A 24,525-nucleotide genomic window follows, 5' to 3' on the forward strand; every position below is an offset into this window, starting at 1 on the left:
CACCGAAATGGCTAAAATTTGGTATTTAGTCTTCATTGGGGCTACAAAACTTTCTACCTGAAATTTGTAGGTATAGATCCACGTCTTCATATAGCCACCATCGAACGGTACCTCCCGATTTTCAGTATTTTTAAGGTTGTGGTGTCAATATCCCACCGAAATTGCTGAAATTTGTTATTTAGTCGTCATTGGGTGTATAAAACATTCCAACTGGATTTTATCGGTATGGGTTCACGCCTTTATATAACGCCATGGAACGGTACCTTCGGATTTTCGGGATTTTGAAAGGTCTAGCCACATTATTCCGCCGGAATAACTGAAATTTGATAGTTAGTCTTCGCTAAAAGTACAAAGCATTTTAAATGTACAAAACGTCCCAAAAACAAAACATATCCCATATGAAAAATTTTTCGACTCAGACTCCGACTCCAGCAAAAGCAGTCGACTCCGACTCTGAAACCCTGCAAAGAATTTTGTCCAGTCCAGGCCCTGCATTCTTGTTTTATGAAAATTTGAAATTAAAAATATTTTTTTTATTAAACGTTTCATGTTTAAGTAGTACATCCTCCAGGCAACGATCAAAACGTTGCACCATTTAATTTCTTCCCGCAGCCGATATAGGAGCTTTCATTGAAATATTTATGAACACTACTTGTGGTACTTTCCCAAGATAACTGCCCCGAAAATAATCAAACCCCCTACAAATATGAAATAATGTTCCATTTTTTTAAACAAAATTTTTAATTACTGGCATTGTAATGTATGAATAATAATGAAAAAAAAAAATGAAATGAAATTTTATTATTTCATGTCCGTGGAATCGTTTGGGCAATTTTTTGATTAAAAGGTTTTAATTTCTTACTGTCATAGGCCAAGGGTATATTTTTATCGTCAAATTTCACTGATAATTTCTTTGAGAACAATAGTAAGGACGCCCACCCAGAGCAGACAATATCACAGTTTTCTGCGGTGGCAAAAAACTGTACAACGGCGACATTTCCTAAGTATTTCAACCATGTACAACTTTTTTTGATTTAATATTCACGTTCGTTTTTCTCTGGTTCATGCCGAACAAATGCCCCAAATTTTTCACTCATAACAAGCTTAAGGCCTGGTATGTTATGGCTAAAACACATTGCGAATAAATATTAACTTCCAGAGTTAAGGATGCCGAAAGTTTGCAAAACCCCTCAGTTTTTGACTAAAAGTTATATTTAACCGAAATAAAAATGTTAGGACCAACTATATGTTTTATCAAAATCTATTTTAGTTTATCACTTCTTCACATGTTGTTATAATGTATCGATTCTAAGTTGTGTGTTTTAAGCGAAAAATCTCATGACAACTATCAATAATTTTTTTAAATGCAATTTTCCAAACGCTTACAAATTTAGTACACTTACTTGACTAACGCTTGAAAATATAACCTAAATAATCCTGTTATTTATACTACCTACCTACCCTAACTTTGCTTTCAATATTGTATATTTCTAATTAGTTTTAAAAGATTTCGTTTTTCTTATATATTATTTATTTAAAAAAAAAATTAAAAATATATATTTACTAAAGAAAGATGATCATAATTATTAAACTAAAAAACATTATGTGTGTATAAAAATATGTATTTAAAAATAATACTAATGCATGTTTGTTGTGTATAATTGTAAAAAAATAATATTTTTTTTATTATATTTATTTGTTATCTACATAAAATAAAATATATTTTCATATACATACATATGCATATTAACATCAATATTGAACCATAATGGCCTTCTTCACAAATTGGATATCCTTGCCTTAATTTTTTATGTTGATCTTCACAAAAAAATTACCCATTATAATTTCCTATACCATTAATTAGGTTCGGAATTTTTTTTTTATACAAGTTACCATATTTGTAATTAAATAAATAATTATTTCGAAAAAAAAACAAAACTCGTACATTTTACAACCCCTGTCATCGCATTCTGTGGCAGCTTATAAATAATTTGATTGACATTTGATGTCCTTTACAAATGGGAATTATTAATGAAGAAGAATTAATGCAAATAAATAAAAAATAAATAAAACAGTGATTTTATCATTTCGCGATTAATAAATTGTCATCAATGATGACGGATTGATAGATTAAAAGATAAATAAAATTGTCACTGGATGGTCACTTGGAAAAATTAAAAATAAATAGAGGCAATAAAAGAAAAAAAAGCACTATTAATAAAATACACATTTAAAGGTGATATGTTGAACATCAAAAAATTTTAATTAGTTAAAATTACATTTTTTACATTATGTTGAACTAGCAGACCCTTGCCTCTATCGGGGATATTCAGGGGAAATATTTTAAACAGACAAATAAATACCACTCATTTTGGGTCTTAAACAATTTTCACCACTGATGTGTCTTCCGTTATGTATGGATTTCTTTAAATATTTGTCTACTCCTTCCATTTAAAACAATTGGCAAATACAATCAATTTCAAGAAGAAGAAAAAAAATAATTAAATTTAAATACCATTAAAATGGAATGAGACACAAAACGAAGAGAAAAAGAACAAAGACAAATAAACATAGTTATTTTATTTATGTGCACAGATTCACTTGTGTTTGTGTTGATGATGGAGATTTTTTTTTAAACCAGAAACTAGAAAAAAAAACATGAAAAAAAAACAAAATCATTTGGGAGCATTTAAGTCCAGTATTTTAGAGACTACCACTAAAGAGTTGAACAGTAATATTGCGTGTGTGTGAGTAATATGTAATTCCTTTTTTTCTGCCAGCAAAAGTTTTGGCGGTTGCTTTTAAATGCTTTCCCTTGTCAGCTCCTTTGGTCTGTGCCACAAATTAAACATATCCTTGTAAAGAACTTAAAACAAAACGAAAAAACGCAGAAACAAAACAAAACGAAATTGTAGTCGAAAACAAAAATATAATCTACGAAAACTAATGTTTTGCTCTTTGTTTGTTTTGTTGTCATTTGTGGCCAGCTTTGTGGTTAAGTTCTCTGAAACAGTTGATGAAAGCCAGGACAAGAGGTCTGGATTTGTTTGTTTTTTTTTTTTTTTTTTTTTTTTTTGCTGCAGTCGTATGTACCAACTAAGTTGTGTTGCTTCCCATAAAAAGGAAGTTCTTGTTGATACGGCTTTTAGTTTCGCTCGAATTCTTTAAATACATGTCTGTCTGTCTGTCAAACTTAATTAAAGCATTTTCAATTTTTAATTATATTATTCTTGTTAAAATCACTTAACTTTTAGCAAAAATAGTTTTGGTCATGGGAGTTTTATTTGTAGATGAAAAAGAAAACAAGAAAGACTTTATACAAATAATAGTATCATTCTGCAATGCATTTAAAACTAGTCTAGTCGGATACAGCAGACAGCAGAGAATGGGGGATGGTGGATGACTAAAACATGCTTAAAAATCTTAATTTATTTAGATGATGTTGGTTTTAAAATATTTTCAAAATTCCCTTTGTAATCTCTTCATTAAATATCAAGTATATCGATCTTCCGAGCTATTACTTCACTTGGCCTGTCACCCTGATACGGAACCAACCACGTTTTGACAGTTGGAATGCGCACTGTTATCATCGTAGAATAAAATACATTTTTCTCAAATTGGATGTTGTTTGAAGACCGCATATAAATATATTTATATTAATTCCACATTTGTCTGCAAAACATCATCTGTAGAGACTTGAACCAAAGCTGTTTCCATTTCATCTATATAGACTTAATTTTACAACTTTATCAAAATAATTCTCTTCAAACTGTCTGTACGTCTATTCGTATATGTTTGTAGAGTATGTATACGCAATGGTAGCAAGGAAAGTCAGTGTTTAAAAAAATAATTATAAAAACAAAATAAATAATTATCAGTCGGCTTTGATATACCCGACAGAGATATACCCTCAGCCTGTGTGGATTGAAACACTTTTTTCCAAAAAAAAAAAACCTATGTACTGTAGTATGCTAGCTATCCTCTTTAACATACTGTAAACATGTCTAGTCTCTAAGCACCTAGCAAGTAAAAAACCAGTTTAGTCGTTAATTGATCACTCTCCTACGAGAGTAAAGGTGGGTGCGTTGTTGTGTGGGCATCGATGACTGCCTAACAACCATGACCGATTAAAAGAATCAGTTCGAAACGAGACACACAACACCGCAGCCGCGCTTACGCAAAGAAATAAAAGCAAATAACCAAACAATTAAACCAAAGTGTTTTAAGCAATAAAGAAAAAATAATCAAACAACTAAACCATCACAGTGTTTTGATTTGGTGAAACAGCGGCTACACCACAGTACATACTTAGGGGGTTTTCAAAAGTTTTGGCGTATGAACCGACAAAAATATGGATTGGATTAAAGCTCAAAAATTTGCGGGGGTATCTATAGATAGGGCTTTTGTACCATACTTACCTAAAAAAAAAACATACTATCGCTGTAAACAGGGCCACTAGGAAAACCTTCGGTAAGAATTTCCAAAGGATTCTCGAACAGACCCTTAACCACACAAAAATGTTGAACATTGGTACCCCAAGGATTGTACCGATAGGGCCCACATTTTGGGCCCTATTGGACAAAATAATTAGAGATCCAAAGTTTGGACCCAATCGGTTGTTAGGTTTATGAGATATCACGCGTACCATTTTAGCGAATATTTTCGAACTTTGTGTGAGAGGTACCCGAAGAAGTGGACCTATAAGCACCACCTTCGAATTTTATATAATATTCGAAGAAATATTATTATCCAAAGTGTGGACGAACGCAGTATTCGATTCGAGCTCTCCAGCCACTACACAGGGTGTCGTAGGGGGTTTTTTCACCTTTCGGGCTGTTTTCTGAAGAAGTATGGACTTGCCCCTAAAAAGTTTTTACTGTCGTAATTGAGGCAGCGAATGCAAGTTGCTTCAACAAAAATCAAAGTAATTCGAGAGCAGGTCTTAAAGTGAATTTATCCGAAATTTTGTGTGGGAGGTACACAAAGGAGTGGACAAATATCGTCCACATTCGAACCTGATCTATATCTGGTAGATATATTAGGATGTGTAAAGTATAGACCAATTCGGTCAGTCCCTTCAAGAGAAGTCGTCCGGACAATTTTTCCGAACATTTTTGAACTTTTGTGGGGGAGGTACCTGAAGGAGTGGACCGATATGTCTAATCTTCGAACTTAAACAAAGTTTGCACAAAATATTACGAATGCCATATTTTGGACCGAATCGGGAGATCCGTTCGAGAGTTATCTTGCGATCCAACCACTACACTCGGTGTCATAGGGGGTTTTGTGCACCATTCAGGCTATTTTTTCAGGAAGTATGGACTTGCCGCTGATGAAAATTGTACCGTCGAATGGGGGGCAGTGCTGAACTAAGCTGAACTTTTTCAAAATTTTGTGTGGGAGGTACCCGAAGGAGAGGACCGATTGAGTCCATATTGGAACCTCATCTAAGTCTGGTATAAATTTCACGATGTACAAAGTATGGACCAAATCGGTTATTCCCTTCAAGAATTATCGTGCGCACAAATTTTCTGAACATTTTCGAACTTTTGTGGGGGAGGTACCGGAAGGAGTGGACCGATATAACCCATCTTCGAATGATATACTGCCCAGACTAACTAATTATTATACCCTACACCACTATGTGGGGAGGGTATTATAAGTTGGTTTTGGCCAAAAAGTTTGTAACGCATCGAAATAATGGTCGTAGACCCATACTTATATATACCAAAATGAATGTCTCGACGAGCTGAGCCGATCTGGCTATGTGTGTCCGTCCGTCAGTCCGTCCGTCCGTCCGTCTGTCCGTCTGTCCATCTAAACCTTGTAATCACGCTACAGGTCGCAATTTTGATCGGATCGTCACGAAATTTTGAGGGTTAATGGGGGTCACACCGATGAAGAAGCCTATTGATTTTGGTGATGGCCGGATAATATTTAGGGGTCGTAATGGGCAAAAAACTTATTTGGAGAAAAAGACAACGTTTTTTTCCTAAGCGAATTTCTCAGCTTCAATATGGGGTATACCAAAAGCAGAACCTGGCCATGAAAGTAGAAAATATCGCCTTTCTAATTATGTAATGTAATGTGATGTAGGTTCTCGCAGGTGATCAAACAACGAATATATCGCAATAGCCGCTAATAGAAACCAACTTTTTATTTTTGCGATTTTAATAATAATGACGACTATCTCAGCTTTGGTTCGGGACCTTCCAAAAGCAAAGTCTGACAATGAAAGTAAAAAATCCCATCATTACAATTATATAAAGCAGGTTGGCGTAGGTATCCAAATAACGGAGATATCGCAATAGTCGGTTATACATCCCATTTTTCCACTTTTTTGGAAATCACTGTACATGTCGCAATTTTAATTGGATCGTCACGAAATTTTGGGTGTTATTGGGGGTCCCACAGAGGAAAAAACCTCTTGATTTTTAATAATGGTCGGATATTATTCAGGGGTCGCAATGTGACAAAAAACAAGTAAAAAAGTATCAGTCGGCTTTGCCGACAGAGATATACCCTCAGCCTGTGCAAATTGAAACACTTTTTTCACAAAAAACTTATGTATTTAGGGGGTTTCAAAATTTTGGTCGTATGAACCGACAAGAATGTTGATTAGGATTAAAGTTCAAAAATTTTGCAGAAAAGGTGCCATGGGGGGTTTTTACACCCTTCGGGCTGTTTTCTCAAGAAGTATGGACTTGCCCCTGAAACAACTTTTACCATCGTAATTGAGGCAGCGAATGTAAGTTGCTTCAACAAAAATCAAAGCGATTCAATAGCAGGTCTTAAAGTGAACTTATCCAAAATGTTGTGTGGGAGGTACGGGATAGAGTGGACAAATATAGTCCATATTCGAACCTGATCTATATCTGGTATATATTATGAGAATGTGTAAAGTATGGACCAAATCGGTCACTCCCATCAAGAGTTATCGTGCGCACAATTTTTCCGAATATTTTTGAACTTTTGTGGGGTAGGTACCTGAAGGAGTGGGCCGATATGGCTTATCTACGAACCAAAATGTTGTGTGGGAGGTACGGGATAGAGTGGACAAATATAGTCCATATTCGAACCTCATCTATGTCTGGTAGAAATTTCATAATGTGCAAAGTATGGACCAAATCGGTTACTTCCTTCAAGAGTTATCGTACGCACAAATTTTCCGAACATTTTCGAACTTTTGTGGGGGAGGTACCGGAAGGAGTAGACCGATATAATCCATCTTTGAACTTGAACTAAGTTTGGTTAAGTTTTTTACGAAAGCCAAATTTTGGACCGAATCGGCAGATCCGTCCGAGAGTTATCTTGCGCTCCAACCACTATACACGGTGTCATAGGATTTTTTGTAACTTTCAGGCCATTTTCTCAGGAAGTATGGACTTGCCCCTAATGAAACTTACAGCGTCGTAGAGAGGACAGCGAATGCAACTGGCGTAAACAAAAATCAAAGCGATTCGAGACCAGGTCCTAAACTGAACTTTTCCGAAATTTTGTGTGGGAGGTACCCGAAGGATTGGACCGATTGAGTCCATATTGAAACCTCATCTAAGTTTGGTAGAAATTACACGATGTGCAAAGTATGGACCAAATCGGTTATTCCCTGCAAGAGTTATCGTGCGCCCAAGTTTTGCGACAATTTTTGAACATTTGTGGGGGAGGTACCTGAACTTAAATCGAATCTGGACAAAATATTTCGATACCCAAAATTTGAACCGAATCGATTGATCCGTTCGAGAGTTATCGTGCGCACCAGCCAGCCAGACAGACAGACGGACAGACAGACAGACAGACGGACGGACATCGCTAGATCTACTCAAAATTGTCTGAAACGGATATCGTACAAACATACTTGGGGTCTAAAACCATTATTTCGATGAGGCACATTTTTGGTCGTATCAAAGTGTAAATACCCTCTTTAGCCTAAAGGCTGAGGGTATAAAAATATTTGGAAAAAGACCAACGTTTTATTTCAAAGTAATATCTCCCTTCTGTAGGAGGTATATCGAAAGCAAAACCTGGCAAGGAAAGTAGAAAATATCACCTTTACAACGATGTGAAGTAGGTTGTCAAGTAGGTGGTCAAACAACAGAGATATTGCAATAGTCGGTAATGCATCCCTTTTTCCATTTTTGTGCAATCACACTACGAAATTTTGATCGGATCCTCACGAAATTTTGGGGGTTGATGGGGATCTAACAGAGAAAGAAGCCTATTGATGGTTGGCATACATCCCACTTTTTCATTTTTTATTTGAGTTGTACTGTCGATGCACTTAAATGCGTTTCAAAAAAATTTACCTGTGTTAATGAAGACATTTAGAGCAAAGGCTATCCCAATTTTAATATTTTGAATTTTATTAGTCAAAAGCTTATGAACAGGGGTAGTGGTGTAGGGTATCACATAGTCGGCCCCGACCCGACTATAGCCTTGGCTCACTTGTTTTAATATGCTTCTAAACTCCATCCTATAAAGTACAGCTGACAGTATTCTACTTTCCCATTGCCCTTTACTGCCTGATTATCAAAATCTACTGATTCCTTATACTGGCATGTAACTACTTTTACTCTCTTGTACAGAGCTGCCTGGACGAGCCGTACGTTGCTCTGGGTAACCCGAGATGAGAGTGTCCCTAAGATGACCTTTCACCAGCAACCAGTGGTAATCGCTGATGCGCCCATTCGCATCAGCTTGGCCAATAATTGGTAGCCGGAGAACATCTGGGACAATTCGTGGCGGGTAAGACGAAAATGGTTTCTGCGAAGAGCTGAGCTCTGCGTAATCCTTTCTCGCATTGTGTTCTCTTCTCTGTTCTTCGTCTGATCTTCTCACTAAAGTTCTTCCTAACCGAGGCATACTATGCATGTGAATGGACTGTCTGTGACAGTGTCACCTTCTTCGCGGCAGTTCAACCACTGGTTTGAAGAATTTCACGCTGTCACGAAACTATCATTGCACCGTCTGCTAGCGTTGGCAAGTTTGCTTGGATGGTTTCCCTTTGTTCATCAGCTAACTCACCTCCATCACCCGTTTGTGGGGTTTTGAAATTGAGGCAGAAATTGATGGATCACTATCGTGTCCATGGCTTCATCCTCTTTTGTCAGTGATAAATGATCCCTAATGTCGCCGAGGATGCTCTATTCCCTGAGAGTTAAGGGGAGGTTTTCTTCAATGGGATTGAGAAGTACCCTACTCTGTCTATCTAGACTGTCGTCCACCGCCCTTAGCTACAGTCCTTTTTTTGTCTCACGAGAGTGTGAATTGCTAGCGACAGTAGTGAGTAGTGAGTAGGGGATAGTAAAGTTTATGCACTTATAGAAGTGAAGTTTTAGGGTGCCAAGGCTAGAGTTGGGTAATATAGTTCCTAGTTCCTTGTACTAGTTCCAAAACGTATGAGTAACATCATGAAATGTAAGGTGTGGTTTTAAGTATACGCAGTTTGGTCATAGAAAAAATGTGGTTCATTGGAACAGCGAAGTAAACTAGATCATGGACGGAATGCTTTTTGGTCGTTCTAGGGGTGAGCAAATGCTTGTTTTTTTCGTAATATTTATAATGTTTTATACAAATGAATTGTTTTGTAGGACTTCACGGGGGGGCTATTCCTGGTTACGCCCATGAACTAGATAGTTCTCATATTATTTTTATTGCCGAATTCGAATGGCTTGTACAACGACTCCACTTGACGAGAACTTTAATATTATTGAAATACTAAGGGAATACTGTGAAATTGTTTGACGTTATTGGAATCGAAGGAGGGCTAGCTGCGAATCGAAGTAGTGCCTGCTTAGCACCACTGTGGCAATTTATTATTTCATTAATTAGAATTTAGGATATCTCTGCATTTTTGTTATCTCAATAACACTGTACAACACAAAAAATAATTACAAGATAATTCGGCCAGATTATGAAAGAGGATCGAAAAAAGAAGACATGTGTATCGGCGTTTTGAAAGTTTACGTCGGGAAGTAATCTAAATATGCGTGGGAATTTCCGCCCATTTCTACAGGTTGTGAAATATTCGTCATCAGATTCTTTGGAATCTTCGCATTTTAGGTATAAAGTGTCTTTAGCAATATTACTGACAACAATACGGGGTATCTTTTTATGAAAAAAATTAACCCTCATGCGAGTCACTAAAGGGGTCTTTTTGATCTCATTTTTCAAAAACGTTAAAAACTTATTTAAAACTTTTATATCCGTATAACCACGAACTTATATTAAAACGCCAAATGGAAGATGATGCAAAAATGTTAACTGAATTCTGTCGGATTAATAAACTTGTCATTAACTCCAACAAAACAAAAATCATAAGATTTAGACCCCGATGTCCGCAAAATGATCTACATTTCAATTTTTCAATTGGAGAAACTATTATTTATGAAAGCCAATCATTAAAATATTTGGGCATTCATATGCAGAATAATCTGTCATGGAATGTGCATATTGATGCGTTAAAGGCTAAAATATCGCCAGCCATTGGAATTTTGCGCAAGTTCAGAAATAAGTTTAGCGTCGAAACTAAACTTTTGCTTTATAACTCGTTGATTCAAAGTCATTTCAACTACATGGCACTAATTTATGGCTACAAGAAAACCACAAATTTTAAATCATTACAAAGACTCCAAAATAATGCTCTCAAAACTGTATACAATTTACCTCGATTATTTCCCACACTTCGTCTATATGGTAATGTATCAAAAAATATCTTGCCACTGTACGGTATTTATAAATTGCAGTTGCTAACATATATGTTTAAAGCTGTTAAGAACATTGGACATACGTCAATTCTATTTAACGTTAGTCAAAATTTGGTAGATACCAGAAACTGCTCGAATCTAAGGGTAAAAAGATGCCGATTAGAAGTCACAAAACAATGTATAGAACATAATGGATGTCTGGAATATAACCATCTTCCGAACGACATTAAGAATCTGACAGAAATTTCATCGTTTAAAAGAGAGCTAAATCGTTTTTACTGGCAAACACAGGAATGCTTCTGGAGTAATTTAATTTTCATTTACTTTTCATTTAATTTTCTTTTAAACATATATTTTCTCTACTTTAAAAAAAAAATAGTAAATAACTTAATAATTTTGTTTATATAATTTCCGTTCTTGAATTATAATCAAACACATTAGCCCCTATAGCTTTAAGGCGCTGGGGCGACATATAAATATTGTAATGAAATTGAAATGAAATATATAAATAAATAAATAAAAAAAAAAAAATGCGATCGTATCAAATCAAAATATTCTACAAAATTATTTGTCATAAAATTTTACTATAAATCCCCGAATACACCAAAACTCTAAATCGTACCTAAACGCCATATAATCCTCTGAAAGAATTTATTATGAAAAAACATCAATAAAATATATTTTGTGACCGCAGATAACGAAAATGTGAATAAAAACGGTAGAATATGGTCCTAAATCATATATAACAAGCGAAAGCTTCTGGAGATGTTAAATATTATAGATACAAATTTCTTTCGTTCAGAGACTTATAATGAAATTTAATTTGGAACATTTCTTCTTTTGACACCATCCCCAAAAAGTGAAGTATTTTAGGAGATTTTTACTCAGTATGGAATAAATTTTAATTAAGAGTCTAAAAATTTTAAGAAATAATTATTGCCTATAATATCTAATTTTGTAACGTAATTTTCTTAACAAAATATTTTACCTAGATATTTACTACAGTGAAATTTTGTGTAGAATATTTCTTCTTTTAACACCTTTCGTCTAAAACTAAATTTCATGTTACTTTCATGCATCAACTCGAAAAAAGAACAAAACAAATTTATTCAAAAAATATTTGGGTGTTTTGTTGGCAAAATTGATGTAAACATTTCTTTGATATATGTTGTAAATACATATTTCATTTCTTCGGCGACTTGTACTGAAATTTAATGGAGAATATTTTTGTCTTTGACGTCTACTATCTAGAATGAAGAGTTGTGGGACAAAACTTAATAAACTCACATAAAGTACAACATTAACCCTAAAACGTGATTTTACTTTTGTCATATTCCTGGCGTTTAGGTACGATTTAGGGTTTTGGTGTATTCGGGGACCTATAGTAAAATTTTATGACAAAAACTTTTGTAGAATATTTTGATTTTGAATTTGATTTTTAAACGTTTTCGAAAAAATTCACCAAAAAGACCCCTTTAGTGACTCGTATGAGGGTTAATTTTTCTCATAATAAGATACCCCACATTGTTGTCAGTAACATAGCCAAAGACACTTTTAACCTAAAACGCAAGGATTCCAAGGAATCTGATGTCGAATTTTTCAAAACCTGTAGAAATGGGCGGAAACTTCCGGTCTACTTTTCGGTCTACTTTCATAATGTGTGCGGGGTTTCTTGTAATTTAAAAAAAAATAAATTTTGTTGTACTGTGTAATCAATCGGTCCCTTTTGATATACAACAACAAAAGGTGAATATACGTCAATTAAATATATGCAATTATTTCGCTAATTTTGGCAACATACACCCCAACATCTTAGCGTAAATCTTCTGCTAAATCGAAGCTGAGAAGCAGTTGGGAAAATAGACGATGTTTTTGCAAAGGTAACTAGTTCTATGAAATGGGTGGGAGAGCAATTGGGCGTGATACCACCACAGCGCCTATCATTCGTAAATGCACTCTTGGATCTAATGCCAGATTTTCACCTGTTCTATCACATTTTTATTCTATTTTGCACGTATTAACAAAGTAATTGTAGTGTAGCTCCGATATGCTTATAGCTAGAAGATTATCGAACCAACCCCTACGACGAGCTTGTAGGCCGGTTCAAAGTACATGTGCTAGCGATAAATTGTGATAAATTATTGCTATGGTTTACAAACTTTTTGAGACAAACCTACCTCTCAGCATAGTACTGTGGGAAATGAAAACTGCAAGCCGATAAGACGGAACTCTGCCAATAGAAAACACTGTTGTCTTCGACATAAAAAAATATTTTTGCATATTTTGAAAACTATTTTATAAATTGGATTGATATTTCATCCAAATAATATGCTCTTTTATTGCTAACCTTATTATTGCCTCCTGGATGATAATTTTATTAATAAATTACAAACAAAAAGAAATATATCAACGAATTATTATTATTTTTTACGCAAAATTGAACAATATTTTATGTAGAAAATTTGCTTAGATATACATATTTCAAATTCACCCCCAAAAATATGCCAAAAACTTTGTTGTAACTATCGAGGGTAGAGAGGGGATTTGGTCAATTGATGGCTCAATAAATTCTGACCAACAGTCGATAATGTTATTATTGGAAGCAATAATAATTCTTTTTTCTGTTTTTCTTTTCTTTTTGTTTGTTCATAATTCTTGGACTTTTGATATCGTCGTTTCAGAGCTTAATAATAACACGAAGCAATAAATTATATTGCTAGGAGAGTTAATGAAAGCACACGGGACACACCCACACAGGCGAGCTCTCTATAACATAAAGTCTGGGGCGAAAAACAAATGGAAACATAATTTATTTCTCAGAAAAAAATATGTCTTCTTTTTCCTTTTTGAGGGGAGGTGTTTTATTAATAAAAAAGAAAAGAGAAAAAAACGGAAGAAAAAAAAACTACAAATCCTGACTAATTAACCATAAATCATGGCAACAAAATTGCAAACAGGTGGCAGCGTCAAAGCTACCAATTGCAGCAATACAAGGAAAGTGAAAAGATAATTATTGTGAACAAACAAAAAATATAGAACATAAATGAATAATATAACAATAAACATTACTTAATGAGCCAGAACATTTCTAGAATGCCTTTGGCCTAAATGTAGGCAACATCAACAACAGTTTGTCGGCCTTTGAAAATGGTAAACGGAAATTTATTATTGCCGTTATTGCCTACAAAGCCTTCATATTTGCTGTTGCAATTATTGAATTAAATTGCCATTCTCTTTGCAATCTTTTTTCAAAACGATTCTCATGAAAATTGCAAATTTGCTATAAATAATGGCAATTGTCCTTAGGGGGAAATCTGTTGCAAACAAAATGCTTTGCTTTTTTCACAAATAAAATAGAGGGGATCATACATAAATGTTATTGGTTTATTGCATATAAATTTTAATTGAATTCAACAAGTGTTGAAAATGTACATGGTGGACAAAAAATATTCTTTAAAAAATCCACGTTTATTGAGCTGATGTTGGATGAAAAAATATTCTTTAAAAAATCCACGTTTATTGAGCTGATGTTGGATGAAAAAATATTCTTTAAAAAATCCACGTTTATTGAGCTGATGTTGGATGAAAAAATATTCTTTAAAAAATCCACGTTTATTGAGCTGATGTTGGATGAAAAAATATTCTTTAAAAAATCCACGTTTATTGAGCTGATGTTGGATGAAAAAATATTCTTTAAAAAATCCACGTTTATTGAGCTGATGTTGGATGAAAAAATATTCTTTAAAAAATCCACGTTTATTGAGCTGATGTTGGATGAAAAAATATTCTTTAAAAAATCCACGTTTATTGAGCTGATGTTGGATGAAAAAATATTCTTTAAAAAATCCACGTTTATTGAGCTGATGTTGGATGAAAAAATATTCTTTAAAAAATCCACGTTTATTGAGCTGATGTTGGATGAAAAAATATTCTTTAAAAAAATCCACGTTTATTGAGCTGATGTTGGATGAAAAAATATTCTTTAAAAAATCCACGTTTATTGAGCTGATGTTGTATGAAAAAATATTCTTTAAAAAATCCACGTTTATTGAGCTGATGTTGTATGAAAAAATATTCTTTAAAAAATCCACGTTTATTGAGCTGATGTTGGATGAAAAAATATTCTTTAAAAAATCCACGTTTATTGAGCTGATGTTGGATGAAAAAATATTCTTTAAAAAATCCACGTTTATTGAGCTGATGTTGGATGAAAAAATATTCTTTAAAAAATCCACGTTTATTGAGCTGATGTTGTATGAAAAAATATTCTTTAAAAAATCCACGTTTATTGAGCTGATGTTGTATGAAAAAATATTCTTTAAAAAATCCACGTTTATTGAGCTGATGTTGTATGAAAAAATATTCTTTAAAAAATCCACGTTTATTGAGCTGATGTTGTATGAAAAAATATTCTTTAAAAAATCCACGTTTATTGAGCTGATGTTGTATGAAAAAATATTCTTTAAAAAATCCACGTTTATTGAGCTGATGTTGGATGAAAAAATATTCTTTAAAAAATCCACGTTTATTGAGCTGATGTTGGATGAAAAAATATTCTTTAAAAAATCCACGTTTATTGAGCAGATGTTGGATGAAAAAATATTCTTTAAAAAATCCACGTTTATTGAGCTGATGTTGGATGAAAAAATATTCTTTAAAAAATCCACGTTTATTGAGCTGATGTTGGATGAAAAAATATTCTTTAAAAAATCCACGTTTATTGAGCTGATGTTGGATGAAAAAATATTCTTTAAAAAATCCACGTTTATTGAGCTGATGTTGTATGAAAAAATATTCTTTAAAAAATCCACGTTTATTGAGCTGATGTTGTATGAAAAAATATTCTTTAAAAAATCCACGTTTATTGAGCTGATGTTGTATGAAAAAATATTCTTTAAAAAATCCACGTTTATTGAGCTGATGTTGGATGAAAAAATATTCTTTAAAAAATCCACGTTTATTGAGCTGATGTTGGATGAAAAAATATTCTTTAAAAAATCCACGTTTATTGAGCAGATGTTGGATGAAAAAATATTCTTTAAAAAATCCACGTTTATTGAGCTGATGTTGGATGAAAAAATATTCTTTAAAAAATCCACGTTTATTGAGCTGATGTTGTATGAAAAAATATTCTTTAAAAAATCCACGTTTATTGAGCTGATGTTGGATGAAAAAATATTCTTTAAAAAATCCACGTTTATTGAGCTGATGTTGTATGAAAAAATATTCTTTAAAAAATCCACGTTTATTGAGCTGATGTTGGATGAAAAAATATTCTTTAAAAAATCCACGTTTATTGAGCTGATGTTGGATGAAAAAATATTCTTTAAAAAATCCACGTTTATTGAGCAGATGTTGGATGAAAAAATATTCTTTAAAAAATCCACGTTTATTGAGCTGATGTTGGATGAAAAAATATTCTTTAAAAAATCCACGTTTATTGAGCTGATGTTGGATGAAAAAAGATTCTTTAAAAAATCCACGTTTATTGAGCTGATGTTGGATGAAAAAATATTCTTTAAAAAATCCACGTTTATTGAGCTGATGTTGTATGAAAAAATATTCTTTAAAAAATCCACGTTTATTGAGCTGATGTTGTATGAAAAAATATTCTTTAAAAAATCCACGTTTATTGAGCTGATGTTGTATGAAAAAATATTCTTTAAAAAATCCACGTTTATTGAGCTGATGTTGGATGAAAAAATATTCTTTAAAAAATCCACGTTTATTGAGCTGATGTTGGATGAAAAAATATTCTTTAAAAAATCCACGTTTATTGAGCAGATGTTGGATGAAAAAATATTCTTTAAAAAATCCACGTTTATTGAGCTGATGTTGGATGAAAAAATATTCTTTAAAAAATCCACGTTTATTGAGCTGATGTTGGATGAAAAAATATTCTTTAAAAAATCCACGTTTATTGAGCTGATGTTGGATGAAAAAATATTCTTTAAAAAATCCACGTTTATTGAGCTGATGTTGGATGAAAAAATATTCTTTAGATGAAAAAATATTCTTAAAAAATCAAACTGTATTTGGGGTCTGAAAAATATTTTTTAAAAAATCCACGTTTATTGTTGTTTGGAAAAAATATTCTTTAAAAGATCCACATTTGTTGGAGGTTGGAAAAAATATTTTTAAAAAAAATCTATGTTTATTGGCCTGGCGGTGGATCTTTCAAAATGGTATACCAAAAAAATTACCGTGACCATCCTGAAAAGGACAATAAAAACTGAAAATTCCTAAATAATTCATGAATCCCATAACATATACAAATTTATTGAAATCATTATTCACTCTTTGCATGATTTTCAAAGCCCAGCATATTTGTTTATTTTTTAATTTTTTCGCCCTTTCCTAAATACTTCCTGGAATACTTAAAATCCAAATCAATATGCCTGATTATCATAATTGTTCTTGTTCATGTAAATATATCACCCAGTGTGTAGAAGTGTTGAATATTGAATGAATATTCAAAATATTTATGTTTATGGTTTAGAATAAAACTATAAATATTTTATTATTGTGGTTATGTGTTGTTGATTTTATTAGCTTTAAATAATGACGACAACAATAATACTAATAATGAATGTTGTTCATAGATATTTTTGGTTTTAGTGTGAATATACAAATGATTGTTGTTCTCCCTTTTGTTTTAGTTTTTATTACAATTTTTTTTTTACATTTTAGTCTATATTTATTTTAGTGTAGTCAACAATGTTTCGTAGTTATCTATATATTTAGTTATTATACTTTTTTTCATAACAAAATGATTGTTGTTCTCCCTTTTGTTTTAGTTTTTATTACAATTTTTTTTTTACATTTTAGTCTATATTTATTTTAGTGTAGTCAACAATGTTTCGTAGTTATCTATATATTTAGTTATTATACTTTTTTTCATAACAATTGAATGAACTAAATAAAGAAGCAAAAAAAAAATATTTTTTGTAGAACCAATTTTTAATAGTGTCGCCATTTCATTTAAAACACATAAACTCACACACACATATCCATTCATATGACACACATATACAGACTAGAATCAATTTGTAATTTATATTTACAAACGGATCCTGCAAGGCGGAAAGGAAACTTTTTGGTAAAGTGTCATAAAGGAAATGACAAACAAAAAATATTTAAAAAATTTAAAAAAAAATATTGTATTTCTAAACAAAACATATTTAAAATATTATAGCAATATCCGTTTGGAGGGAATGCATAAAACCAAAGCAATGGCTATATAATATTTTAGAAAACTATTAAATTTTTCATACAAAAAATAGAAATCAATAAAAAAAATATTCAAGAAAAATAAAAAAAAAAATTATTTTATAGGGAGGGTTGTAATACCCAAAAAATGCCTATAATTTTTTAATTCTTTTTTTCCTAATTTAGTTTTTTTGCAATTCTACCGAAAAGATTCCTTGAACCCTTGCCAAACACTAAAACAATAAAAAACAAATTTTTAAATTTTTTACTAAAATATTTTTCTTAACAATATTTTCCCAACCAATTTGCTGCCTTACATTTACATTGACCCTCAAAGGAATGGAATGATTACAATCTAAGATGGAATGATTCAGAATATGGCGGAGTCAAAGACTTGAGAATAACACCAAATAAATTATGGAAACCAGATGTGCTCATGTACAACAGGTAAGTTCAAATCGTTAAAATTGGAGAAAAAAAATTAAAAAATTATAAAAGGGAAAATTTAGTTTTATTATAAATAATCAAAAATATATTTATTATAATTAAGTGCAGCTAAGTTAGTATAGTTTGTATTTTAAGATCTAAAAATATCTAAAAATTTTGGCATAATAAAAAACCCAAAAAGATTTTTAAGATTTAAGGTTTAGAGCAAAAGGAAAATTTCCTAAACAACAAGGTAAGCCCAAACAATTCAATATAATTTTGTAAAATATTAAATAAAAATTTTTAAAAAATTATAAAAATCAACATGTAAAAATACTGCTTAAAATGTTTCGTTTTTCTTATTTATTTTTTTGCACTATGTAATTTAAAAAATAAAGCAACTGTTTTAATTTATTAGAGATAAATAGAGGAACTGATTTCTATTAAAATAAATAACATTTTATTGATTTTATTATTTATTATTTTATTTCGTTTCTTATTTTAAAAAACCAGTAAATTGTTCTATATTTAATATTTACTAATTTTTTAAAATGAATCAATTAATTTTTAGTTTTTTAATTAAGAATCTTTAATAAAAAATAGAGAATATACAATTTAAAATATAATATATAGCATATTAATATTAAATATTAAATATTAAATATTAAATATTAAATATTAAATATTAAATATTAAATATTAAATATTAAATATTAAATATTAAATATTAAATATTAAATATTAAATATTAAATATTAAATATTAAATATTAAATATTAAATATTAAATATTAAATATTAAATATTAAATATTAAATATTAAATATTAAATATTAAATATTAAATATTAAATATTAAATATTAAATATTAAATATTAAATATTAAATATTAAATATTAAATATTAAATATTAAATATTAAATATTAAATATTAAATATTAAATATTAAATATTAAATATTAAATATTAAATATTAAATATTAAATATTAAATATTAAATATTAAATATTAAATATTAAATATTAAATATTAAATATTAAATATTAAATATTAAATATTAAATATTAAATATTAAATATTAAATATTAAATATTAAATATTAAATATTAAATATTAAATATTAAATATTAAATATTAAATATTAAATATTAAATATTAAATATTAAATATTAAATATTAAATATTAAATATTAAATATTAAATATTAAATATTAAATATTAAATATTAAATATTAAATATTAAATATTAAATATTAAATATTAAATATTAAATATTAAATATTAAATATTAAATATTAAATATTAAATATTAAATATTAAATATTAAATATTAAATATTAAATATTAAATATTAAATATTAAATATTAAATATTAAATATTAAATATTAAACATTAAATATTAAATATTAAATATTAAATATTAAATATTAAATATTAAATATTAAATATTAAATATTAAATATTAAATATTAAATATTAAATATTAAATATTAAATATTAAATATTAAACATTAAATATTAAATATTAAATATTAAATATTAAATATTAAATATTAAATATTAAATATTAAATATTAAATATTAAATATTAAATATTAAATATTAAATATTAAATATTAAATATTAAATATTAAATATTAAATATTAAATATTAAATATTAAATATTAAATATTAAATATTAAATATTAAATATTAAATATTAAATATTAAATATTAAATATTAAATATTAAATATTAAATATTAAATATTAAATATTAAATATTAAATATTAAATATTAAATATTAAATATTAAATATTAAATATTAAATATTAAATATTAAATATTAAATATTAAATATTAAATATTAAATATTAAATATTAAATATTAAATATTAAATATTAAATATTAAATATTAAATATTAAATATTAAATATTAAATATTAAATATTAAATATTAAATATTAAATATTAAATATTAAATATTAAATATTAAATATTAAATATTAAATATTAAATATTAAATATTAAATATTAAATATTAAATATTAAATATTAAATATTAAATATTAAATATTAAATATTAAATATTAAATATTAAATATTAAATATTAAATATTAAATATTAAATATTAAATATTAAATATTAAATATTAAATATTAAATATTAAATATTAAATATTAAATATTAAATATTAAATATTAAATATTAAATATTAAATATTAAATATTAAATATTAAATATTAAATATTAAATATTAAATATTAAATATTAAATATTAAATATTAAATATTAAATATTAAATATTAAATATTAAATATTAAATATTAAATATTAAATATTAAATATTAAATATTAAATATTAAATATTAAATATTAAATATTAAATATTAAATATTAAATATTAAATATTAAATATTAAATATTAAATATTAAATATTAAATATTAAATATTAAATATTAAATATTAAATATTAAATATTAAATATTAAATATTAAATATTAAATATTAAATATTAAATATTAAATATTAAATATTAAATATTAAATATTAAATATTAAATATTAAATATTAAATATTAAATATTAAATATTAAATATTAAATATTAAATATTAAATATTAAATATTAAATATTAAATATTAAATATTAAATATTAAATATTAAATATTAAATATTAAATATTAAATATTAAATATTAAATATTAAATATTAAATATTAAATATTAAATATTAAATATTAAATATTAAATATTAAATATTAAATATTAAATATTAAATATTAAATATTAAATATTAAATATTAAATATTAAATATTAAATATTAAATATTAAATATTAAATATTAAATATTAAATATTAAATATTAAATATTAAATATTAAATATTAAATATTAAATATTAAATATTAAATATTAAATATTAAATATTAAATATTAAATATTAAATATTAAATATTAAATATTAAATATTAAATATTAAATATTAAATATTAAATATTAAATATTAAATATTAAATATTAAATATTAAATATTAAATATTAAATATTAAATATTAAATATTAAATATTAAATATTAAATATTAAATATTAAATATTAAATATTAAATATTAAATATTAAATATTAAATATTAAATATTAAATATTAAATATTAAATATTAAATATTAAATATTAAATATTAAATATTAAATATTAAATATTAAATATTAAATATTAAATATTAAATATTAAATATTAAATATTAAATATTAAATATTAAATATTAAATATTAAATATTAAATATTAAATATTAAATATTAAATATTAAATATTAAATATTAAATATTAAATATTAAATATTAAATATTAAATATTAAATATTAAATATTAAATATTAAATATTAAATATTAAATATTAAATATTAAATATTAAATATTAAATATTAAATATTAAATATTAAATATTAAATATTAAATATTAAATATTAAATATTAAATATTAAATATTAAATATTAAATATTAAATATTAAATATTAAATATTAAATATTAAATATTAAATATTAAATATTAAATATTAAATATTAAATATTAAATATTAAATATTAAATATTAAATATTAAATATTAAATATTAAATATTAAATATTAAATATTAAATATTAAATATTAAATATTAAATATTAAATATTAAATATTAAATATTAAATATTAAATATTAAATATTAAATATTAAATATTAAATATTAAATATTAAATATTAAATATTAAATATTAAATATTAAATATTAAATATTAAATATTAAATATTAAATATTAAATATTAAATATTAAATATTAAATATTAAATATTAAATATTAAATATTAAATATTAAATATTAAATATTAAATATTAAATATTAAATATTAAATATTAAATATTAAATATTAAATATTAAATATTAAATATTAAATATTAAATATTAAATATTAAATATTAAATATTAAATATTAAATATTAAATATTAAATATTAAATATTAAATATTAAATATTAAATATTAAATATTAAATATTAAATATTAAATATTAAATATTAAATATTAAATATTAAATATTAAATATTAAATATTAAATATTAAATATTAAATATTAAATATTAAATATTAAATATTAAATATTAAATATTAAATATTAAATATTAAATATTAAATATTAAATATTAAATATTAAATATTAAATATTAAATATTAAATATTAAATATTAAATATTAAATATTAAATATTAAATATTAAATATTAAATATTAAATATTAAATATTAAATATTAAATATTAAATATTAAATATTAAATATTAAATATTAAATATTAAATATTAAATATTAAATATTAAATATTAAATATTAAATATTAAATATTAAATATTAAATATTAAATATTAAATATTAAATATTAAATATTAAATATTAAATATTAAATATTAAATATTAAATATTAAATATTAAATATTAAATATTAAATATTAAATATTAAATATTAAATATTAAATATTAAATATTAAATATTAAATATTAAATATTAAATATTAAATATTAAATATTAAATATTAAATATTAAATATTAAATATTAAATATTAAATATTAAATATTAAATATTAAATATTAAATATTAAATATTAAATATTAAATATTAAATATTAAATATTAAATATTAAATATTAAATATTAAATATTAAATATTAAATATTAAATATTAAATATTAAATATTAAATATTAAATATTAAATATTAAATATTAAATATTAAATATTAAATATTAAATATTAAATATTAAATATTAAATATTAAATATTAAATATTAAATATTAAATATTAAATATTAAATATTAAATATTAAATATTAAATATTAAATATTAAATATTAAATATTAAATATTAAATATTAAATATTAAATATTAAATATTAAATATTAAATATTAAATATTAAATATTAAATATTAAATATTAAATATTAAATATTAAATATTAAATATTAAATATTAAATATTAAATATTAAATATTAAATATTAAATATTAAATATTAAATATTAAATATTAAATATTAAATATTAAATATTAAATATTAAATATTAAATATTAAATATTAAATATTAAATATTAAATATTAAATATTAAATATTAAATATTAAATATTAAATATTAAATATTAAATATTAAATATTAAATATTAAATATTAAATATTAAATATTAAATATTAAATATTAAATATTAAATATTAAATATTAAATATTAAATATTAAATATTAAATATTAAATATTAAATATTAAATATTAAATATTAAATATTAAATATTAAATATTAAATATTAAATATTAAATATTAAATATTAAATATTAAATATTAAATATTAAATATTAAATATTAAATATTAAATATTAAATATTAAATATTAAATATTAAATATTAAATATTAAATATTAAATATTAAATATTAAATATTAAATATTAAATATTAAATATTAAATATTAAATATTAAATATTAAATATTAAATATTAAATATTAAATATTAAATATTAAATATTAAATATTAAATATTAAATATTAAATATTAAATATTAAATATTAAATATTAAATATTAAATATTAAATATTAAATATTAAATATTAAATATTAAATATTAAATATTAAATATTAAATATTAAATATTAAATATTAAATATTAAATATTAAATATTAAATATTAAATATTAAATATTAAATATTAAATATTAAATATTAAATATTAAATATTAAATATTAAATATTAAATATTAAATATTAAATATTAAATATTAAATATTAAATATTAAATATTAAATATTAAATATTAAATATTAAATATTAAATATTAAATATTAAATATTAAATATTAAATATTAAATATTAAATATTAAATATTAAATATTAAATATTAAATATTAAATATTAAATATTAAATATTAAATATTAAATATTAAATATTAAATATTAAATATTAAATATTAAATATTAAATATTAAATATTAAATATTAAATATTAAATATTAAATATTAAATATTAAATATTAAATATTAAATATTAAATATTAAATATTAAATATTAAATATTAAATATTAAATATTAAATATTAAATATTAAATATTAAATATTAAATATTAAATATTAAATATTAAATATTAAATATTAAATATTAAATATTAAATATTAAATATTAAATA

General features: G+C 24.8%; 1 protein-coding gene across 1 annotated transcript in view; it reads left to right on the forward strand.

Moving 5' to 3' along the window:
• The window catches only part of nAChRalpha6 (nicotinic acetylcholine receptor alpha6), a 961,717-nt gene that overhangs the window by 739,661 nt on the left and 197,531 nt on the right, over positions 1-24,525 (forward strand). The window contains exon 7 of the mRNA XM_073967234.1: positions 18,250-18,359. Within this exon, the coding sequence (XP_073823335.1) occupies positions 18,250-18,359 (110 nt within the window). The remainder of the gene's footprint in view (positions 1-18,249; positions 18,360-24,525) is intronic.

The sequence above is a fragment of the Musca autumnalis genome, unplaced genomic scaffold (assembly GCF_047663935.1).
Source record: "Musca autumnalis isolate F117 unplaced genomic scaffold, ASM4766393v1 scaffold_2, whole genome shotgun sequence".
Lineage (NCBI taxonomy): Eukaryota > Metazoa > Arthropoda > Insecta > Diptera > Muscidae > Musca > Musca autumnalis.